General features: G+C 46.4%; 2 protein-coding genes across 4 annotated transcripts in view; one reads left to right on the plus strand and one right to left on the minus strand.

The window, feature by feature from the left end:
• col4a2 (collagen, type IV, alpha 2) overlaps positions 1-14,233 on the plus strand; it is a 38,128-nt gene extending 23,895 nt beyond the window's left edge. For all 3 annotated transcript variants that reach the window (XM_088414260.1, XM_088414261.1, XM_088414263.1), the window contains 39 exons: positions 67-120; positions 211-246; positions 335-373; positions 449-523; positions 607-651; positions 732-779; positions 856-891; positions 970-1,014; positions 1,162-1,222; positions 1,387-1,500; positions 1,915-2,064; positions 2,150-2,221; positions 2,288-2,439; positions 2,503-2,575; positions 2,813-2,919; positions 3,003-3,186; positions 4,226-4,270; positions 4,523-4,597; positions 4,881-4,979; positions 5,068-5,289; positions 5,675-5,836; positions 5,916-6,086; positions 6,167-6,310; positions 6,402-6,527; positions 6,611-6,792; positions 6,890-6,953; positions 7,467-7,541; positions 7,769-7,876; positions 7,974-8,081; positions 8,172-8,243; positions 8,571-8,696; positions 8,785-8,901; positions 9,036-9,197; positions 9,304-9,402; positions 9,490-9,636; positions 10,008-10,124; positions 11,063-11,254; positions 11,332-11,618; positions 11,784-14,233. In XM_088414260.1, the coding sequence (XP_088270386.1) occupies positions 67-120; positions 211-246; positions 335-373; positions 449-523; positions 607-651; positions 732-779; positions 856-891; positions 970-1,014; positions 1,162-1,222; positions 1,387-1,500; positions 1,915-2,064; positions 2,150-2,221; positions 2,288-2,439; positions 2,503-2,575; positions 2,813-2,919; positions 3,003-3,186; positions 4,226-4,270; positions 4,523-4,597; positions 4,881-4,979; positions 5,068-5,289; positions 5,675-5,836; positions 5,916-6,086; positions 6,167-6,310; positions 6,402-6,527; positions 6,611-6,792; positions 6,890-6,953; positions 7,467-7,541; positions 7,769-7,876; positions 7,974-8,081; positions 8,172-8,243; positions 8,571-8,696; positions 8,785-8,901; positions 9,036-9,197; positions 9,304-9,402; positions 9,490-9,636; positions 10,008-10,124; positions 11,063-11,254; positions 11,332-11,618; positions 11,784-12,038 (4,446 nt within the window). In that variant the 3' untranslated portion in view covers positions 12,039-14,233. The remainder of the gene's footprint in view (positions 1-66; positions 121-210; positions 247-334; positions 374-448; positions 524-606; positions 652-731; positions 780-855; positions 892-969; positions 1,015-1,161; positions 1,223-1,386; positions 1,501-1,914; positions 2,065-2,149; positions 2,222-2,287; positions 2,440-2,502; positions 2,576-2,812; positions 2,920-3,002; positions 3,187-4,225; positions 4,271-4,522; positions 4,598-4,880; positions 4,980-5,067; positions 5,290-5,674; positions 5,837-5,915; positions 6,087-6,166; positions 6,311-6,401; positions 6,528-6,610; positions 6,793-6,889; positions 6,954-7,466; positions 7,542-7,768; positions 7,877-7,973; positions 8,082-8,171; positions 8,244-8,570; positions 8,697-8,784; positions 8,902-9,035; positions 9,198-9,303; positions 9,403-9,489; positions 9,637-10,007; positions 10,125-11,062; positions 11,255-11,331; positions 11,619-11,783) is intronic.
• rab20 (RAB20, member RAS oncogene family) lies at positions 13,115-17,295 on the minus strand. Its single transcript, XM_088414265.1, has 2 exons — positions 16,892-17,295; positions 13,115-15,582 (listed from the first exon to the last, which is right to left on the minus strand). Exons 1-2 carry the CDS (start codon positions 17,061-17,063, stop codon positions 15,029-15,031), a joined length of 726 nt encoding a protein of 241 aa, XP_088270391.1. The 5' UTR covers positions 17,064-17,295; the 3' UTR covers positions 13,115-15,028.
• Between the last annotated feature and the right edge of the window lie 797 nt (positions 17,296-18,092).

Below are 18,092 nucleotides of genomic sequence, written 5' to 3' on the forward strand. Positions count from 1 at the left end.
TATTTATATATACACACGTTGAAGTGAAACAACTTGCATATTGAGTATTTATGCAACAATGGACAGGGACCCCCCGGTAACCGAGGGTGGCAGGGAAACCCGGGGACCCCAGGACCAAAGGTAATAATCATTAGCTTTTTTCTGTATTTCATGTTATGTGAATTTTAGGACTTCTTACATGTAAGTGCTTAAATGTTGCTCTTCTTCTAGGGTCCACAGGGGCCACCGGGTCCTCGTGGAATAAAGGTAAAGCGCTCACATTTGCATGCGGGTGCTTTTTTATCTTTTCACTCAATTTGACACTTTTGCTTTATTTTCGGTGTTTTCTGCACAGGCCACGATAAATGTCATCAAGGGGATGAAGGGTGACCAGGTGAGGGACAGCTTGAGCCAACGCCATTGCTCGGCAAAGGCAAGACACATACAACTGTTCTTCCTTGCACCACAGGGTGACATTGGACCGGCGGGACTCCCGGGAAATTCCACTCATCCCCACAGTCAACCCCCTTACAGACCCTCATCAGTGAGTACATCTGCTCTACCGTCATATCCGTCTGAAAGATTGGGGTCTCCAATGAAAGCTTGAAAATGCCCACATGATTGTAGGGCCCGCCTGGACCAAAGGGTGTTAAAGGAGAGAAAGGAGATCTGGTGAGTGCTACCTTACGTGGCTCGGTCCTTAGTCCTTTCATTTGACCACTTTTTTTTCTGCTTGTTTTGCTTGGTTGCAGGCTGACAACAAAGGAGAAACTGGAATTACGGGGTTCCCCGGATCTAGAGTGAGCGCTTCATTTTCTAGTCAAAGCACTTTCGGGCCGGGTTTTATGTTATCTGAATAAATCAATACATTCCTAGGGTTTACCCGGTGCACCTGGGAGGCCTGGACCAAGGGTATGCTCATATGATGCACCAAAAGTAGACGTTTTCATGCGCTATTCCATTACAATGTTATTAACCAGTTCTTTTTAGGGGGATGTGGGGGACCAGGGACCGATAGGCAGAGTGGGTCCAAAGGTGAATATTGACATTTTTATTGCAAAAGCCTACATGGAACGCTCACAATTTTTGCACAAATTTTAGACGTGTGTAATATAATACAAAAATCACATTTGCCACAAAGTATGTGAAGAATACATGAGTTATATGAATTTTCTATTTTAGGGAGTGAGAGGTGAAGCGGGGGAATTGCTTTCATCCGTATTTTGGCCCTGGTCTTCATCAGGTATGCAAAATAGATTTTACACAACAATTGAAGTCACCATGACCCTTTGAACATCTCTACTTCAGTTATAGGAACCAATGCAATTATGACACCGTTTGAAAAACCACCTTGACGCCAAATAACGATAGCTGCTTTTGTTTGTTTGTGTTTGTTAACTTTATAAGCCGGCGGCCCTGGTTCACCAGGCGAGCAAGGTCCCCAAGGAGAAAGAGGACCGATAGGCGATCAAGGCATTCCTGGACCACCAGGACGCACCGCTTCATACTCACAACAACAAGGTGCGGATACTAGTTCTAGGTCACCAAGACATTGGTCATCAAAAAGAAACTTTGCTCTGGTGACCTTAAAACGGACCCTGAAGGAGGTCAAAGTACGTAGGTATCTACACACTATGTATCTCTGGACGTAGGTGTACTTAAGCTGCGTATGCTACATCCATAACTACGTACGTAGCGTACATATGCTACGATCGTACCAATGTACGTAGCGTACATACCCAATGCACTTAAGTACTACTACTTAAGTACAAATGTACGCACCTACATACGTTTTCAGCGTACCTGTACTCCAAAAAGCTGTGGTCCACTTACAAGAAGAAACCCAAGCGCGCTCGCAAATAAAGCACTTTATTGGAATTACGCGAGCCAAGAATCAAAAGGTAACCGGTTTTAACTCTTTCCTTGGTTGTTTAGTGTTTGATTACGCCGGGCCGTTTGGAAGAAAGGGCGAGCCGGGAGAAAAGGGCCAACAGGGAGAACAAGGAAGTCCAGCTGTCAGCGCCGGGCCCCCTGGAAACCCTGGCCGCCCAGGTGACAGAGGTCCTCCGGGGCCCAAAGGATCATGTGAGTCCGAGAATCAGCACCGCGTGTTGTTACTTTCAAGGTGGTCTGTGATTAAACATGCTTTGTTTTTGCCTGGTGCATCAAGGGCAAGATTTCTTTAAGGGGGCTCCCGGTGGCAGAGGACGGCCTGGAAATGCAGGCTTCAAGGGAGTCAAAGGTACTGTGAAAATGAGGTGTTCCTTGAGAATTTGTTAAATCTGTGATTTTTTTTATTTTTTTTAAGGGGACCACGGGCAATGTGAATGCTCCGTGAACAACTCTCCACCAGGCCCGCCCGGGCCAGACGGTGAAGTCGGAGACCCCGGCATGATTGGAGAGTCTGGACGGGAGGGCGACGTCGGAGAACCGGGGCCCTCGGGAGCTGATGGATTCCCAGTGAGAGAATATTAGGCTTTGTTCAAGTTCTTCCTCATTTCCCATATTGATGCGTTTTTGCAGGGAACTCCGGGAATCACTGGTGAGCCAGGTCCAAGAGGCAGAAAAGGAGACACAGCTGTGGCAACTCAGAAAGGTGGCTCTTCCTTGCTTTAATACCTGCCTAATATTTAGCAAAATAATACCATGTAGCGGACGCCTGAAGTAAAGCATAAGTTTGTTCAGCTATTGTTGAAGGTACTGCAAGAAAACAAACCAAATAATATTGCAAAATCTCAACTTTCTTGTTTATTATACACAATGGGAAATATTTGGCTCCCTGGCGTCGAGTTTGACACCTGCGTTTTACGCAAATGCAATTTCCTGACGGCAGGCTATCGCGGAGAGCCTGGAAATCCGGGGCAAGATGGCCAACAGGGAACCCAAGGATTTCCGGGCCGAGCCGGTCTCCCCGGGTTTCCTGGCGGTCGCGGACTGCCGGTGAGTCCGGGATTCATTCAGTCCCGAAAAATAACCAATCATCGTCATTGGATGATGACGCATGGTTTCGTTCACCAAAACAGGGAGATGATTCCAAAGGAGAGAGAGGAGAAAAAGGGTTTTCTGGTATACCGGGTCGAGCTGGCGCAGCTGGACTTAGAGGAGAGCCGGGGCCAGAGATAGAGGGTATCAAAGGCCTGCCTGGTTTACCAGGTGACGCTGGTCTTGATGGGTATCCTGGAGTTGTTGGAACACCCGGTAGCCCAGGTAAGAGACATCTTGAGCGATTCCGTGACACAGATGCATCAATGTTTTATTGGACGTTTCATCTTTTTTCTTCCTTAACACTTCCTTCATGCCTCAAAAAAATGCTCTTTTCGTTGTTTTTTTTCCAAGCATTTCATTTGAAAAGCATATCCATGGCTGGAATTAAAAACAAGGACGCATGATGAGTGTACAGGAAGTCCTCCAGTTACAACGTGCTCGGCCTGCCACCTTTTGACTGTATGCCAGCCGTGCTTCAGGCCTTTTTTGTGTCCGGCGGTATTTCTGCTTGGCTGGTTCTTAATCTTATCGCATCATAAAAAGATTGTGGAAAGGAGAGACACCTACGAACGTCGGCAAAGACTTATGTGGCGTATGTAGCGCCACCTAGTGGTTTTGAGGAGTCAACGCAAAATCCTTTATTCCGTCCCATTCGCTAGTTGCTGTTGAAAGGATGCTAAATGCATGCTAAAACATCGGGTGTTCTAAATCTCTAAAGTAGGCGATATTTTCAGTTTTTTAATGGTAGTAAATGAGCCTGGCATGGGCAAAATTTGACACCTAGCGTCGCATATTGAAAGTCGACGTGTTTTGACAATCCATGCAATATTTTAGCCTCCTACTGTTTTTTTGCATGCTTTTCCTTTGATATTACTCATCAAAGAGACCAAAAAGCCAGAGGTGGGTCAACATATCCCTCAGGGGTTAAGGGCAAAGCCTGTAATTTTGCTCAGGTGAAAGGTTTGTACCCTTTTGAGGGACACAGTGATCACAGAGCAACGTCCTTCAATCCTTGCCAGGATGGAAACATTACTTTGTGGACGCAGGATTGGAAAGAAACCCGTTGGTAAATGGAGGACTACCTGTATTTTACTACAATACCGTTACTCTTCCTTCTGTGCTTCCAGTTGACGCCTTTGTTGCAGGGCCCGCATTGATCAAACCAGCTCGGGTCGAGCTTGTTTGCAAAATAATGCTTTGTGCTTCTGAATAACTCTTGTACCGAACGCCTCTCTCGTTCTGTCTCTCTCGCGACTGAAAGGCGGCTGTAGTCCAGCGGGAGATGGAGGACAATGGGATGTGACAGGTAGCGGGCATAATCATCTTTTCAAGTCTCTTGAGCTTTGCCTTGTGCGCATGCTTTTTTGCCAATATTAAATTGCTTTCAGGTTGATGATAAAAGTATAAATGTGTAAATTGCTATCGTAAAGATAATTCCATTGCGTCTATAAACAAAATCCACGCTGGGCATCAGAAAAAGTCACCATATTTTTTGTTGTTGTACAGCTAGTTCAGTATAAAATCGTGATCATTCATTCACGTGTTATTTTCCATTTAGGTCCTTGCGGAACTTTCCCGGGACCTCCCGGACTGCCTGGTTCTACTGGACCCAGAGGATTACCTGGTCTCACAGGCAAGACCAGAAACACCTGCGTGCACTCTAAAATTTGACTGTGTTAAAAAAAAAAAAATATATATATATATATATATATATATATATATATATATATATATATATATATATATATATATATTGATGTACATGACTAAAGCGATTGGTCATTCATTATTATGAATTCCATGTGTTCCAGCAGTCAACTTTTTAGCATACCTTCCTCCTAATATAGGGCTTTGGGTTGCTCTTGCTGTTTGGCAAAAAAAAAAACTTGGTGTTATTTTCTCTGAACAACTATTAGGTCTTCCGGGCGAAAAGGGTTTACCGGGTCTATTTGGACTCAAGGGAGCTAAAGGAGAAAGAGGAGACTATGGTGCGGGTGGCCAACCTGGACCACCAGGTAAGCTAAGACCACTATTCATCTATGAAACAAATTGTTTACCACACTGCCATATCATTGCATTAACCTGAAAGATCCCTACGCACAGGTTTTCCTGGCCCCCGTGGTGATTTGGGCGTGCCGGGCAGAAAAGGGTTCGTCGGATCTCCAGGAGTGCCAGGACTGTCCGGACGGATCGGAGCACTCGGGGCGAAAGGTGTCCACGGGGAAGTATTGGGTGCACTTCAGGGATCATCCGGTGACCCAGGACCATATGGGCTTCAAGGGACCAAGGGTTTGGCAGGAGATCAGGGAGAACCAGGCTATCCAGGTAAGGCATATTTTAAAATATATCAAGATGTCACACATTGACACAGATTTCTCACTTAATATCCAGTAAAGAATCATTACGGAAAGACAAAATTACCCTAGCACTTACACTATTTCTGATACTACAAAATGTAGGTGAGAGATTTACAGTCAAACCTCACCCCCTTATTCCTTGTCAGTCACGTCCTCACAAAACAGTGAAAGAGGAATCAGACAAAGAACCGGCTTAGACAGGCATCGTGGAAAGGGCTTTTGCTCCAACAAATCATTTCCGATCCAATTCCATAAGACTGAAATTAAAGCCAGAAAAACGTTGGGTGGTGCGATCTCCGGTTTGACCCCGTGGATTTTGTAAATGTGATGATTCATCCCGTCTATCATTCCAGGAATGGGGGGCATGCCCGGTATGATTGGTCCCAAAGGTGACATCGGCCCTAACGGCCTGCAGGGGGGAGCAGGTAGCACCGGACCACCAGGCAACTATGGCTACCCCGGTGATCCCGGCACTGCTGGTCCACCGGGGCCACCGGGCGCCGTCGGACAACCAGGTGACACTCTACCCGTGAGTGCCAATGACTGAGACGTCCCTGTTTGTATCTAATGTACCTCACTCGTTGTGTTGTCCAGGTTTAACTGGTCAAAGGGGAACAGAAGGAAGCCCGGGAGCTCCCGGCGTATTCGGAATCAAAGGTTTCCCAGGGGAACCGGGTAACTATGGTGCTCTTGGGGAGAACGGCTTGCCAGGTAATGCAGGACTGCCTGGGCAAGATGGAAAACCAGGACCTCCAGGAATGAAAGGTCAGTTCCAAAGACGTCTATTCAAACTCAAATGTGAAGGATAGGAGCGTTCCGGTGAGCCTATGTTTCTCAATTTCAAGGATACAAAGGGTCTTCTGGCATGTCAGGCTTTGGCGGGACCTCTGGTAATACAGGTGTCAAAGGAGTGAGCGGGATAAAAGGAGACGTTGGACTGCCAGGACAAACTGGCCCAAAAGGAATGACGGGCAAAATTGGAGAAAAAGGTATTGCCGCAACCTATTCCAAAATGTGATCTCAGTCAGTACCACAGAAGCTTTTTACTCAATCTCATCCACCGAATCGCTTGTCTGTAAGGTGATCGTGGCTTAATGGGTCCACCTGGCGTTAAACCAGAGATCCCTGCAAAGATGATAGTTGACATGAAAGGAATCAAGGGAGAACGTGGACATCTAGGAAGTCAAGGCTTCGTTGGACCAAGAGGTTAATCAGACAGTCGCCGTTACACGTAAAAAAAATGTTGCACGTTCTCCTTTTACTTCCTGACACACAACTCTTTCCCACAGGCTCAAAGGGTCTTCCTGGGGTTCCGGGTCAAGAGGGAGGTCATGGGTTTCCTGGAGAGCCCAGTCATGAAAAGGGTTTCCGAGGGGATCCGGGTGCACAGGGACTACCGGGGTTCAAAGGAATGCCAGGATATGCCGGGAATCAAGGAATTACAGGCTTTGATGGGATGAGTGGTGAAAAGGTGATGAAAAATATTTGGGCTGAAGTCCAGAATTCAGGTGTAATGTTCCATTGTACCATCATTTATTGTTTGCCATAATCCATTTCCAATGTCCTAGGGGGTCAAAGGGAGCCCTGGTGCCTATGGTGCATCAGGAGAAAAGGGCAAGAGGGGAGTCAAAGGTACAAACACGTGAAGGGAAAATGAAGCTTCATGAAGTATATGGAATGTTGTTGTTTTTGTTTGTTTGTTTCATTACACCTCCAGCTGCCTCTCTTGGTTTAAAAATAAACAGCCCCGTACCGGTCCGTGGATCAACTGGTACTGGGCTGCATGGGCCGCCCCCGAAATAATGATGTTTGGAACTTATTTAGTTTATCCTTCAACAGTTTATTCATTTGTGCTTTGTTTTTTTTCCGCCACCTCTGGCCGCTGTTGGTATTACATTTTGTAGTGAGGAAGGACGGTGCGGCTTCAGTTAAGAGCAGACACTGCAACCTGTTACCCTCCATCCACAGTAAAATTCGCAAGCGTTGACCAGTCCCTGGTAATAAAAAGGTTGTGGACTCCTGATCTAAAGGAGTCAGATGCTTCATGAAGCTTCATTTGGCATTCACTAGTACAAACTCCAATTTGACTTTGAAATAAACAATATTTGTTAATCATCATTACTTGACATTTGAATATAATTCAAGGTGAAAGCGGCACTCGCATAGACATTCCAGGGCCAACTGGACTGAGAGGAGAACTTGGTTCTTCAGGCGATCCAGGTAACAAACTAAAAATCAAACCATACCTGCTTTAATGCTTAACTGGTTCCCTAACAGACCCGTAAATACTGATTTTGGCCTATTTATCTGACAGTGGCAGTGAATGAGTAAAATCACCCACTGTTGAAACGGATCTTTGACGTTTATAGCCGTCAGTGGCAGTGAATGAGTTAATAGCGATTCTTGTGTTCGCTGTACTGTCATAGATTGTTTGCTCTCATCAATAGGTGCAAGAGGATTACCTGGGCTAGCTGGAGACAGAGGACTCCCTGGCTTTGATGGAATAGAAGGGAAAAGGGGGCAATCAGGTGATCCAGGTGATACAGGATATCCAGGTAAGGAGTTCACCTTCCAAGGCTGATTATTTCGGTTTGACCTGGAATTACAGTCGACCTCAGTCGGATTCCATGAAATTGTTCTCATGAATGGTAGGTACCAACGGACAGAGAGGAACTCCTGGCAACCAAGGCCACAAAGGTTTCGCTGGAGTGCCTGGAAAAGACGGTCACCCTGGTTTCCCGGGCTTTCCCGGAACAAAAGGTGAAAGGATCATATCAATTTAGTCTTGCTATTTTTAAGCAGATCATTTTTAATGATTACATTGATGCTTTACTTTCAAAATGTGTGCAGGCAACCCTGGTCTCATTGGCCTTTATGGATTAGATGGGCTCAAAGGACAAAAGGGTGTCTCTGGAATTGCGGGTAATTTTTGCAGTATCCTATTCCATAATAGTGACTAACCAGAGGGCTTGCAACTGTGGACATGCTAAATTGTCTCGCGGTTTGATTGGGTGCGTGAATAGTTGTTTGTCTCTGTGTGCCCTGCAATTGGCTGGCAAACAGTTCAGGGTGTCCCACCCTACTGCTGGGATAGGCACCAGAAAACCTGTGACCCTTGTGAAGATAAGCGGCTCTAAAAAAAGGATGAATGGATTCTTGCAATTGTAAAAAAAAAATATGCTCCAGTATCTACATTTGAGGAAAGTCCTTATGGAAATCGACCATTGTTTCTGGTTGCGATCTTGCCAGGTTTGGATACTATAGGACCCTCTGGCAACCCAGGACCCAAGGGAGAGAGGGGCGACGGTGGCGACCCCAATACCCAGGCGGGTGAGCCGGGCGTTGCGGGTTTGAAAGGTTTACAAGGAGGTGTTGGTAAGTTTCTGCACCACTTCTCAGCTGACCACTGTGTATTTCATTGAGCCGCTTGGCTAAAGACTATTCCACCGTCGGGTTTGTTCAGGTAACCAAGGTCAGCCTGGACCATCAGGAATTCGTGGGCCGGTCGGGCCAGATGGAAAAGCAGACATACCAGGACCCCCAGGGGATAAGGGCTTTCCTGGATCGCGAGGGGTCCAAGGTGAGTACCCTCATTATTGCTGTGGCTGTTTAATTGAATGCTTGTCTTCATCCCAAGCGGAGAAGCTTACAAGGTAACGCATATGTTTTTCACATGATATGCGATTTTACGGAGCCTAAAACCATGTGTCCAAGGTTTCCCCGGAGCCAGAGGTTTTCCTGGGATTGACGCCTTCGCTGGAGAAAAGGGCGTATCTGGAACACTGGGACACCCTGGATTCCCTGGAAGGAAAGGGTTCAAAGGAGACCAAGGTCCGAGCGGATACAGGGGACCAAGTGGGATCTCTGGGAAGAAAGGTACCGCACGCTTACATTGCAAAAATGACCCCACCGCACCAAATCCTTCTGGATCAATGGTGCGTCTACATTTCAGTGTATTTCTAGATGAATATGTTTCTTACAGGTGAGAAAGGGGAACAAGGCTCAATGGGGACTCCTGGTCAGATTGGAATCAAGGGAGAGAGGGGACCGTATGGCCCCAAAGGAGATACTGGACCTCCAGGTAAATAATTCCTTTATTCGTTTCACACTATGCATTGGTTCGTCATATTGTACAGTAAATAACCAACGGCCGTTACGTGGCATGCAGGCTTTCGTGGCTTACCGGGAAGCCAGGGTCCAATTGCAGAGCCCATTATAGTTCCAGGAGAGAGGGGCCTTCCAGGACCACGGGGGATTCAGGGACCGAGCGGCATCCAAGGGGAGGCGGGGCCACGTGGACCCCCTGGGGATGCTGGTCAGTTGTTGTTTTGTTTTTTTTGTAATTTTTTTAAATGAATGAATGAATACATAAAATAAAATTCATTAACCTGTTTTCAAACATATTGCATATCATATTTCTCAGAGTACAAGTTGACCTCGCTTATACTTTTTTTTTTTATTGCAATTTGGATGAACTTTACATATGTATGTTGTCATATTGAAGTATTTCTCTTAGAATAACACTGACATTTGCTGTTATCGCTATGGGGAAAAAACATCTGAATGCATTTATTTAAATATTAAAAACAGACCAAATGGGAACATTTGAATTCTGTAACCCTGACAAATATTCATAAATCCAAGTTAGTTAATATGGTGAAACTGACAGGCTGTGTTATATTTTAGGTTTTATCGGGCCCATCGGACAGAAAGGCATGCCCGGAATAAGCGGAAGACCGGGAACACCTGGATTCCGCGGCGAGGCGGGTCAAGTGGGCCACGCTGGTCTGCAAGGCATGGAAGGTTCGTACCGCCGGGGCAGATGGCCATTACGGTTAATAGTCCTGGATTAAAGGACTGAAAAAATAGGTGCGAGTTTGTGCAAGGAACTGCTTAGTCACATTCTTTTCTTTTCATTCTTGTTAGGTAAAAGTTGTTACGTTGGTTTCAAGAAATGGCAACCGTGTATCTGGGTCACTTGGACACAAATGTATTATTTGGTTTAAACCAGCGAGTTATGTTCATTTTTCAAAACCTGCGCTAGCAGCTTCGTGTGTTTATCCAAAAGTTTCAAAAGCTCTCCTTTGATCGGAAAGCCACTCACAACGTAACATAAGCAATACTTAACTCTGGAGGTGGGCAGCTTACATTTTTTTGCTGGTCCGACATTTGTCAGAGCCCTTTCGTCATCGTTGGTCCGTCATTTTTTTCTAGCCAGACGAAACTGTCATCATCGGTCTGTAATTGGTCTGTGAATTTTTGCCCAACCTTCTGTTTGACAATTTGACATTTGACAGTTTTTGTTTTTTATGCAAGGGACAAGAGTGCAATTAGCCAACATGTCCACTGGATGGCATTATCATGCTTTACATGACACTAAAATGGTGGATGTGGGTCCTCATTTATACAACTATATTCATACAACATGTCTAAATTTCATCAGTCGCATACACTACAAGTAAAACAAGGTATTGCTGAAGTTGAAAATGCCATTTTCATGGATATGATTGATTATACCGTACATAAGCAAAGCAAAAGTACAGAAAAACTTTCAACGGGTCATCTCGACCCACGGCATAATAGGGGGGTTAATCGACGAACCGAGACACGACCGAAGAGCTGTAAATGATCAACGGGTTTATCTTTGTACTCCGCTTTTATAATGCGGCTGTTGGAGTGGAGGTGGCCGTTGAGCTAGTTGGTGCGGGTTTGTTGATTTTTGCATGACGTTTGGCTGAAAGGTAACCGGGGCAGAGCGGGCGCCCCCGGCTTACCCGGCATGCCGGGCCGCAGCATCAGCGTGGGTTACCTGCTGGTGAAGCACAGTCAATCCGAGCAGACTCCCATGTGCCCCGTGGGGATGTCCAAACTCTGGGACGGCTACAGTCTTCTGTACCTAGAGGGCCAGGAAAAGGCCCACAACCAGGATCTCGGTAGGGCCGGCTCTGTCGGCGATGGGCGACGTCCCGCTCGAGGGATACGCCTGACTTTTTTGCACGGTCCCGCTCAGGCTTGGCCGGCTCCTGCCTTCCGCGCTTCAGCACCATGCCCTTCCTCTACTGCAACCCCGGGGACATCTGCTACTACGCCAGCAGGAACGACAAGTCCTACTGGCTGTCCACCACCGCCCCGCTGCCCATGATGCCCGTAGAGGAGGGCCAGATCAAACCCTACATCAGCCGCTGCTCCGTTTGCGAGGCGCCGTCGGTGGCCGTCGCCGTGCACAGCCAGGACATCACCATCCCGCAGTGTCCCGCCGGATGGCGCAGCCTCTGGATCGGCTACTCTTTCCTCATGGTGAGCGCCCTCTAATATACCGCGATTCCACAAATACGGGACGCCTTTTTTTCTCAAAAATATGCGCGCGACCTATAAAGGGTACCTTAAAAATGAGATTTTGGTCGATACACAAATGCGCATTTTGGTACCGGGATGACAAAGGAATCACCTTTTTGGCGGCAGCACACGGCGGCGGGAAACGAAGGCGGCGGCCAGTCGCTGTCGTCGCCCGGATCTTGCCTGGAGGACTTCCGGACGTCGCCGTTCATCGAGTGCAACGGCGCCAAAGGCACGTGTCACTACTTTGCAAACAAGCACAGCTTCTGGCTCACGTCCATCGAGGATTCTTTCCACGCCGAGCCGGCGGCAGAGACGCTCAAAGCGGGCCAGCTCCTGTCGCGCATCAGCCGCTGCCAGGTGTGCATGAAGAACTTGTGAAGTGGCCTCGGCCGTCGGCGTAAAGCGCAACAGCAGGTCGGGGAGCTCACGTAAGCAATGACAGTTTGGCGCCTTGAGAAACAAATACGTTGCTTCTTCGTGCGTAATGGTGCTTACCCTTTTTAACTTATTACCTCAGGCGATCACACAGACTCTTCATTGCTGCCGTCGCACCGCATCCGCCTTTTATCTTTTAAGCCACTAACTATTGTTATGCGTATTACTTGCCACGATTACTTTCCACGTCATCTTTACTGCAATCCATCGTATGCAGAAATGCACTGATTCGAACGTTGAGGTTATCGTCTACAGTGGGCGTGGGCAAACTAGGGCCCGCGGGCCATATGAGGCCCCTTAAACTTTTGAATCCGGCCCACCCAACTTGAAGAAATGATCCGTCAGGGTTTGTCAATTTTCCATTGAAAAAAAAAAAAAGACTTTTCAATTGAGATGGATCATCAAAACACTCCTTTTCTTTGCTGCCGGTCCGGCGCTCCAGTCAAATTTGAGAAGCCTTTGCGGAGTAAAACGTTTGCCCGCACAAGCTCGGGGTGTCCTAACTTTGGCCCGTGGGCCATGTGCGGCCCCATTAAGCTTCTGAATCCGGCTCGCCAAACTTGAAGAAAACTATCACAGTCTCGTAGTAACTGTTAGCACTAAATAAAAAGCTTTATTTTGTTCATTGACTTTTCAGTTCTAGAGTCATTTTAATAAACAGTTCAATACAAGGAGTTTTTGTTCAATTTCTATTGAAATATCCTGCTTTTTTTTTTTTCAATTAAGAGGTGGATTATCAACACACGCCACGACACGATTTCAAACGGACTTGGTTTCCTCAGCATATCGGCCCAATGAGGGAAGTTGTGGCTATAAAATGGCCGGGACTAGAATGAGCTTGACACTCCTTATCTCAAAGTACTGCGCTGCCACCTATTGGTGAACGGTACTCATTACATCAGGGGTGTCAAAGTCGTGTAAGTTTGTGATCTGCATAGAGGAAAATCTCTTCCCAAGTGGGCCGGACCAATAAATTCATAGCATATATATTTATAGAACTTTAAAAAAACAACTTCAGATTCAGTATTCTCTTTAATACTGTCCAATATAGTACAAGCACAACATCACTATTAATCATAAAACATCAGCATTACTATTAATCATAAAACATTTCAAGTTTTTCATTGACTGAAAAAATTCAGATCGTTTTTATACTTTACATGACAAAATCCGGACCGGATTAAACCCATGAGACCGGCCCGTGGGCCATATGTTTGACACCCCTGCTTCACATTGTTAATATAGACTACAGAGTTTCAAGTTTTCACATTTTCAGCTTGTGGTGTGCCTCGGGATTTTTCCAAAAAGTCTACCTTGACTCAAAAAAAAAAAAAAAAAAAAAAAAAAAGGTTTCACAATGATTTACAGAATGTGAACTCAACTGCAGAGAAATGTAATTTCCGCTTCACTTTTCAACTTAGCAAATCCGCAAATGATTAATTCTTCTGCCAGGCGGACAGAATGTAAACAAGCGTGGACCTAGATCCAAGGTCCTTGGATAACCTTTTTCCTATCGGGGGACTTTACAGTTTTTATATGGTCTTTCTAGAGCAGGCATGCGTAACTGCAATTTGTAAAAAAAAAAATTAAATGCATGCGCATCGCCTTTTAATAGGCATCAACTACATGCAGATTTTTGCAAGCCAGACAAAGCACGGATCTCCACCTGTTAAAGGATCAACTAAATGAGTTCCAAACGGTGCGGCCCGGTGGTCAATCCCGGGCTGTGGACCGGCGTAGGGACATCTGCTCTAAATGGAGTGTTGGGCTAAAGATGAAGGCCAGTGCCGTGGAAATGAATTGAAATTTGTGCTGAGCATGCTTCATGAAGCTTCATGTGTTCACCGCAACCATTCACCACTAGGTGGCAGACATTGCTGGTTGTCCTATGCGGCCCCTCCGTCACTTGTTTCCCCATTCGTGTTCTAGTCCTGTTCTAAGTGTAGAAAAAAATAATGATGTTCCATTTTCTCAATGAATTAAGAGCATTTATGGGTCAAATATTTTGTGTACGCTGATGGTTCATTTGATCCCGTTTGGAAACACATCCGATAATTATCCTTCAAATATACACTCATTTGATGAAATACATTATCACTGCATTATGACGTAAAAGATTAAATGTTTTTTTTCTAAGAGTCCTTGAGTGATTTCATTGATGAAGCGCAGCTAAATAAAAATATTTATTATCGTGACGCTTCGCTTAAAAGTTCAACAGAGCAGCGCGACATTACTTCAGCAAATCGACAGGTTACATATCATAGTCCATGATATGGCCGTTAATAACGTTTTAAGTCCGATCTATGGAAACATTTATGAAAGACGGTAATTAAAGGCAGAAATTAGTGAAAATCACATTGCGGATTCTGAGGCGTGTATCATAAGCAGACATCTGCTTTCGTCTAAGGGAAGACTTGAAACGTCCAGTGGATGCCGCTTCACAGCGTAAGACTTAGGTGTGGAGCTCCAGTCCTTGAGGGCCGCTATCTCGCTTGTTTTGCACTTTTCTCTCCCCAACGCATCTGATGAGCTTTTTAGCAAGCTCCTAATATTCTCTTTGGGGATATGCAGGATACCAGCCCTCGAGGACTGGAATTCCACACCTGCGGTATAAGACATAGGCGTCAAACTCTGGTCCTGGTGCGGTATAAGACAAAGGTGTCAAACTCCAGTCCTTGAGGGCCGGTATCTCGCTTGGTTTCCGCTTTTCTCTCCCCAACACAACCGATTCAAACGGCGAGCTCTCCAGGAGCATGAAAACGATCCCAATCGTTTCAGCCAGGCGTGTCTGAGAGAGAAGGTTTGAAAAGATGCGGGATGGCGGCCCTCGAGGACTGGAGTTCCACGCCCGTGGCGTACGAGGCGGCAAAGGCCGGCGCGTTCTTTGTTTGACGTGAGTACCTGGACCAGTTGAAAGGCTTTCTTTTTGCGTCCTAGCAGCAGGCGGATCGGCTCCGCTTGCCGCCGCCCCTGGCGGGCGCTTCCAAGTCCACGGCGGCGGAGGCCCGGTTCTCGTTCCTCTTCCTCAGGATGGAGGGGAGCACCAGCTCAAAGAGCGCCTCGAAAAGCGTGTCCACGTTGTAGCCCGTCTTGGCGCTGGTCTCGAAGCACATCTTCTCGGCGGGCAGGCTGCTCCGCTCGTCCGAGCCCTTGTAGCGAAGGATCCGCCCGTAAAAGGCCAAGGCGTCCTCTCGGGTGACCTGCTTGGGATAGGTGGCGGCCGGGACGGGGGCGGGCGGCGCCGCGGCCGACCCCTCCTCCTCCTCGCCGTCCGCCGTCTCCTCACACAGCTGGGCTTTAGCGTCCGTCAGGTCGGCCTTGTTGCCCACCACCACGTAAATGCAGTCGCGGTTGGCCGTGTCCGTCAGGCACAGGAAGCGCTCCTCCAGCTCGGCCAGGCTCTGCCAGTTGGTCACGTCGTACGTCAGGATGACGGCGGCGGCGCCGCGGCAGTACATGGAGCCCAAGCCGTGGAACTGTTCCCGCCCTGGGGGGACAACGGAGGTTCAATGCCCGAAGCCGCCTCTGGACTGCCGGACCGGGATCCGAGCTCGCCAGATTACGACGCCGCCAGATTTCTCGTCCCCGCGCGGCACCCCATCTTTTTTCTTTTGGTAATGGAGTGCAACAGGGGCGTCAAACTCACTTCTAGCGTGACACACATTGTACTTTATAGTCAAAGGGCTGCCAATCAATTTGAAGCAAGTTTTGAAATCAGAGAGAGGCAAAAACTTCAAAAGAGAGATTTTTGAAATGTTTCTTTTCCCCCAAAACCTTCCCCCAAAACCTGCCTTGACTTCTTGACTTTTCAACCGCCCAAAAATTCACAAAATATCTGATCGAATAAATACCCAGTCTCGAGATCAGCAGCCCTACAAGAGAAATACAGGACAATGACTTTAAAATGTAATTTGGTTTTCCAGTTGAAGAAAAAGATACTAACAAAAATGGTTTCCAAACACTGATTAAAAATGAGGCCAAACAGTATTTGAAAATAGCTCAGCTATAGCTGAAAAATGACAACAACAACAAAAAGGGCAATGTGGTCGAAAATCATTTGACTCAGAATTGATGTTTGTTCTTTGCTTATAAAACAGAAAGTGACGGCTACATTATTCAAAACAAGTTTTGGTTTCATTAGTTTTCCCCTTCTGGGGATTTTAGTATTTTGAAACATGAATATTCCGAGCATCAACTTGTGAAAATAATAACGCGCTTCCCCCTTTCCATGCATGCAAACACGGTCCCGGATGAAGTAAATGACCAACGTTTCCACATCATGAAATGACTCAATCTGGTTGGGACTGGATGTCCGTTGTGTGTGTGTGTGTGTGTGTGTGTGTGTGTGTGTGTGTGTGTGTGTGTGTGTGTGTGTGTGTGTGTGTGTGTGTGTGTGTGTGTGTGGTGGGGGGGGGGGGGGGGGGGGGGTACGCACCTGTGATATAAATCTATTGAGGTAAAGAGAATATAGATGCCGAAGACTAACGAGGACTAATAAGAGATTCTTGTGCTTGTGGAAATAGCTGTCTGAGGCATAAGGTCTTCCTGTCATGACATGTCATGTGAGCGAAGAGGAACAGGGAAAGATCCAAAAAAAAACACGGCTTTGACACACTTACTGAACCAGGTCAACCTTGAGCCACCGAGTCCCAATGAGGGACGCAAGTCCGCCAAATACGGCCCAACAGTCTGTAAGTCAAATGCAAGCGATTGCTTACACTACGATGATCTCGCATCGGCTTACCCGAAGGACCATTCTACTCGTACCAAGATTTTTGAGAGGAATCGTACTTTACCGGCGGTGTCCCATATGGAGACGTTGTAAGGCCCCCATTGCTTGAGGAAGAAAGCCCCTCCGACTGTGCTGATGGTGTCTTTGAACTTCCTCTCCGTGTACCTGTGGAGTAGAGACGTCTTGCCCACGTTCATGTCCCCTAAGAGCACCACCTTCACGTCGGGTTTCTTCATCTTCGACGGGCCGGGTATTTTCACCGCCGCCGCCGCGATATGAAGACAGGGGCGATTTTAGCTCGTGGAATTCACGAGCGTTAGGTGGACGATCGCCATGTTTAGCGTGGCAAACCGTTACGCGCGGCGGCCCATCGTGAAATCCGCGCCAGCGACGACAAGTTGAGGTGAAACAGGAAGTGAAATTGGGGAACTTGGTCCTCAATCACGCCTGGCAGGTTGCGCCGGAGCCCCGCCCCCTTCAAGGCACTCTTCGCTTTTTGTAAAGATAATGGCTCTTTTTCAAGTCGACGTCATTAAATAAGTTGCCTTTCATATTTTAAAGGATGGATGTTTGTTTTTCCCCCCAAATGGAATAAAAAAAATCAAATGGACACCGGGAAAGATACTTTTTTTTCTCAAAAACATGTCATAGTCAATTGTTCAATGTCAGACTTTAAACGTGAAACTGAAAAGGGGAGACAGAATCAGCAGGTGAAGGTACACTTTTCATCTTTGGCACTGCTGATACACTTATGATGTCATAAACAACGTGAAAGAAAAAGCTAAATGCAAAACGCACTTTTGAGGATTGAGGCAGGGCAGCGGTGTCCAAACTATGACGCCCCGTGGCATAAATGAAAAGTACATTTTGACATTGTCCGCAGTGCTTTTTTTAAAAAGTGAAAAATATTTTGTTTTCATGGTAGACAGTGTTATAAGTATAGAAAAATGTTTTTTTTTTTATATAACTACGTACGTTGTATAGGCAAATTGTAGAGCTTGATTGGTTTTTACTTTTTGATCATTTAAAATGAAAGCAAAACATTCGAGTGGCCCTCACATCTTTCTATTTTCCGTATCGGGAAAAAATTTGGACAAACATGAGGAACAGTAAATCCTGAAACGACCAATAAAATGAAGCCTCGTGAGTTTTACTCTGACATCACTGATGAAAATAAAGTAATCGCAACACCTTCATATAAATGAAAGGAAAAAAGCAATATTGACCAAGCCAATAAAAAAATTCACGTTTTAAATTGTTCTTAA

The sequence above is a fragment of the Hippichthys cyanospilos genome, chromosome 5 (genome assembly GCF_059441005.1).
Source record: "Hippichthys cyanospilos isolate Australia breed blue-spotted pipefish chromosome 5, RoL_Hcya_1.0, whole genome shotgun sequence".
Lineage (NCBI taxonomy): Eukaryota > Metazoa > Chordata > Actinopteri > Syngnathiformes > Syngnathidae > Hippichthys > Hippichthys cyanospilos.

What these genes read in the sequence shown, in the direction of transcription:
- rab20 (XM_088414265.1), bottom strand. Translation starts at nt 17,063, where the DNA reads ATGAAGAAACCCGACGTGAAGGTGGTGCTCTTAGGGGACATGAACGTG. An exon ending in CTCCATATGGGACACCGCCG is followed by an intron (nt 15,583 to 16,891) that starts GTAAAGTACGAT and finishes TTGTCCCCCCAG; the next exon opens with GGCGGGAACAGTTCCACGGC.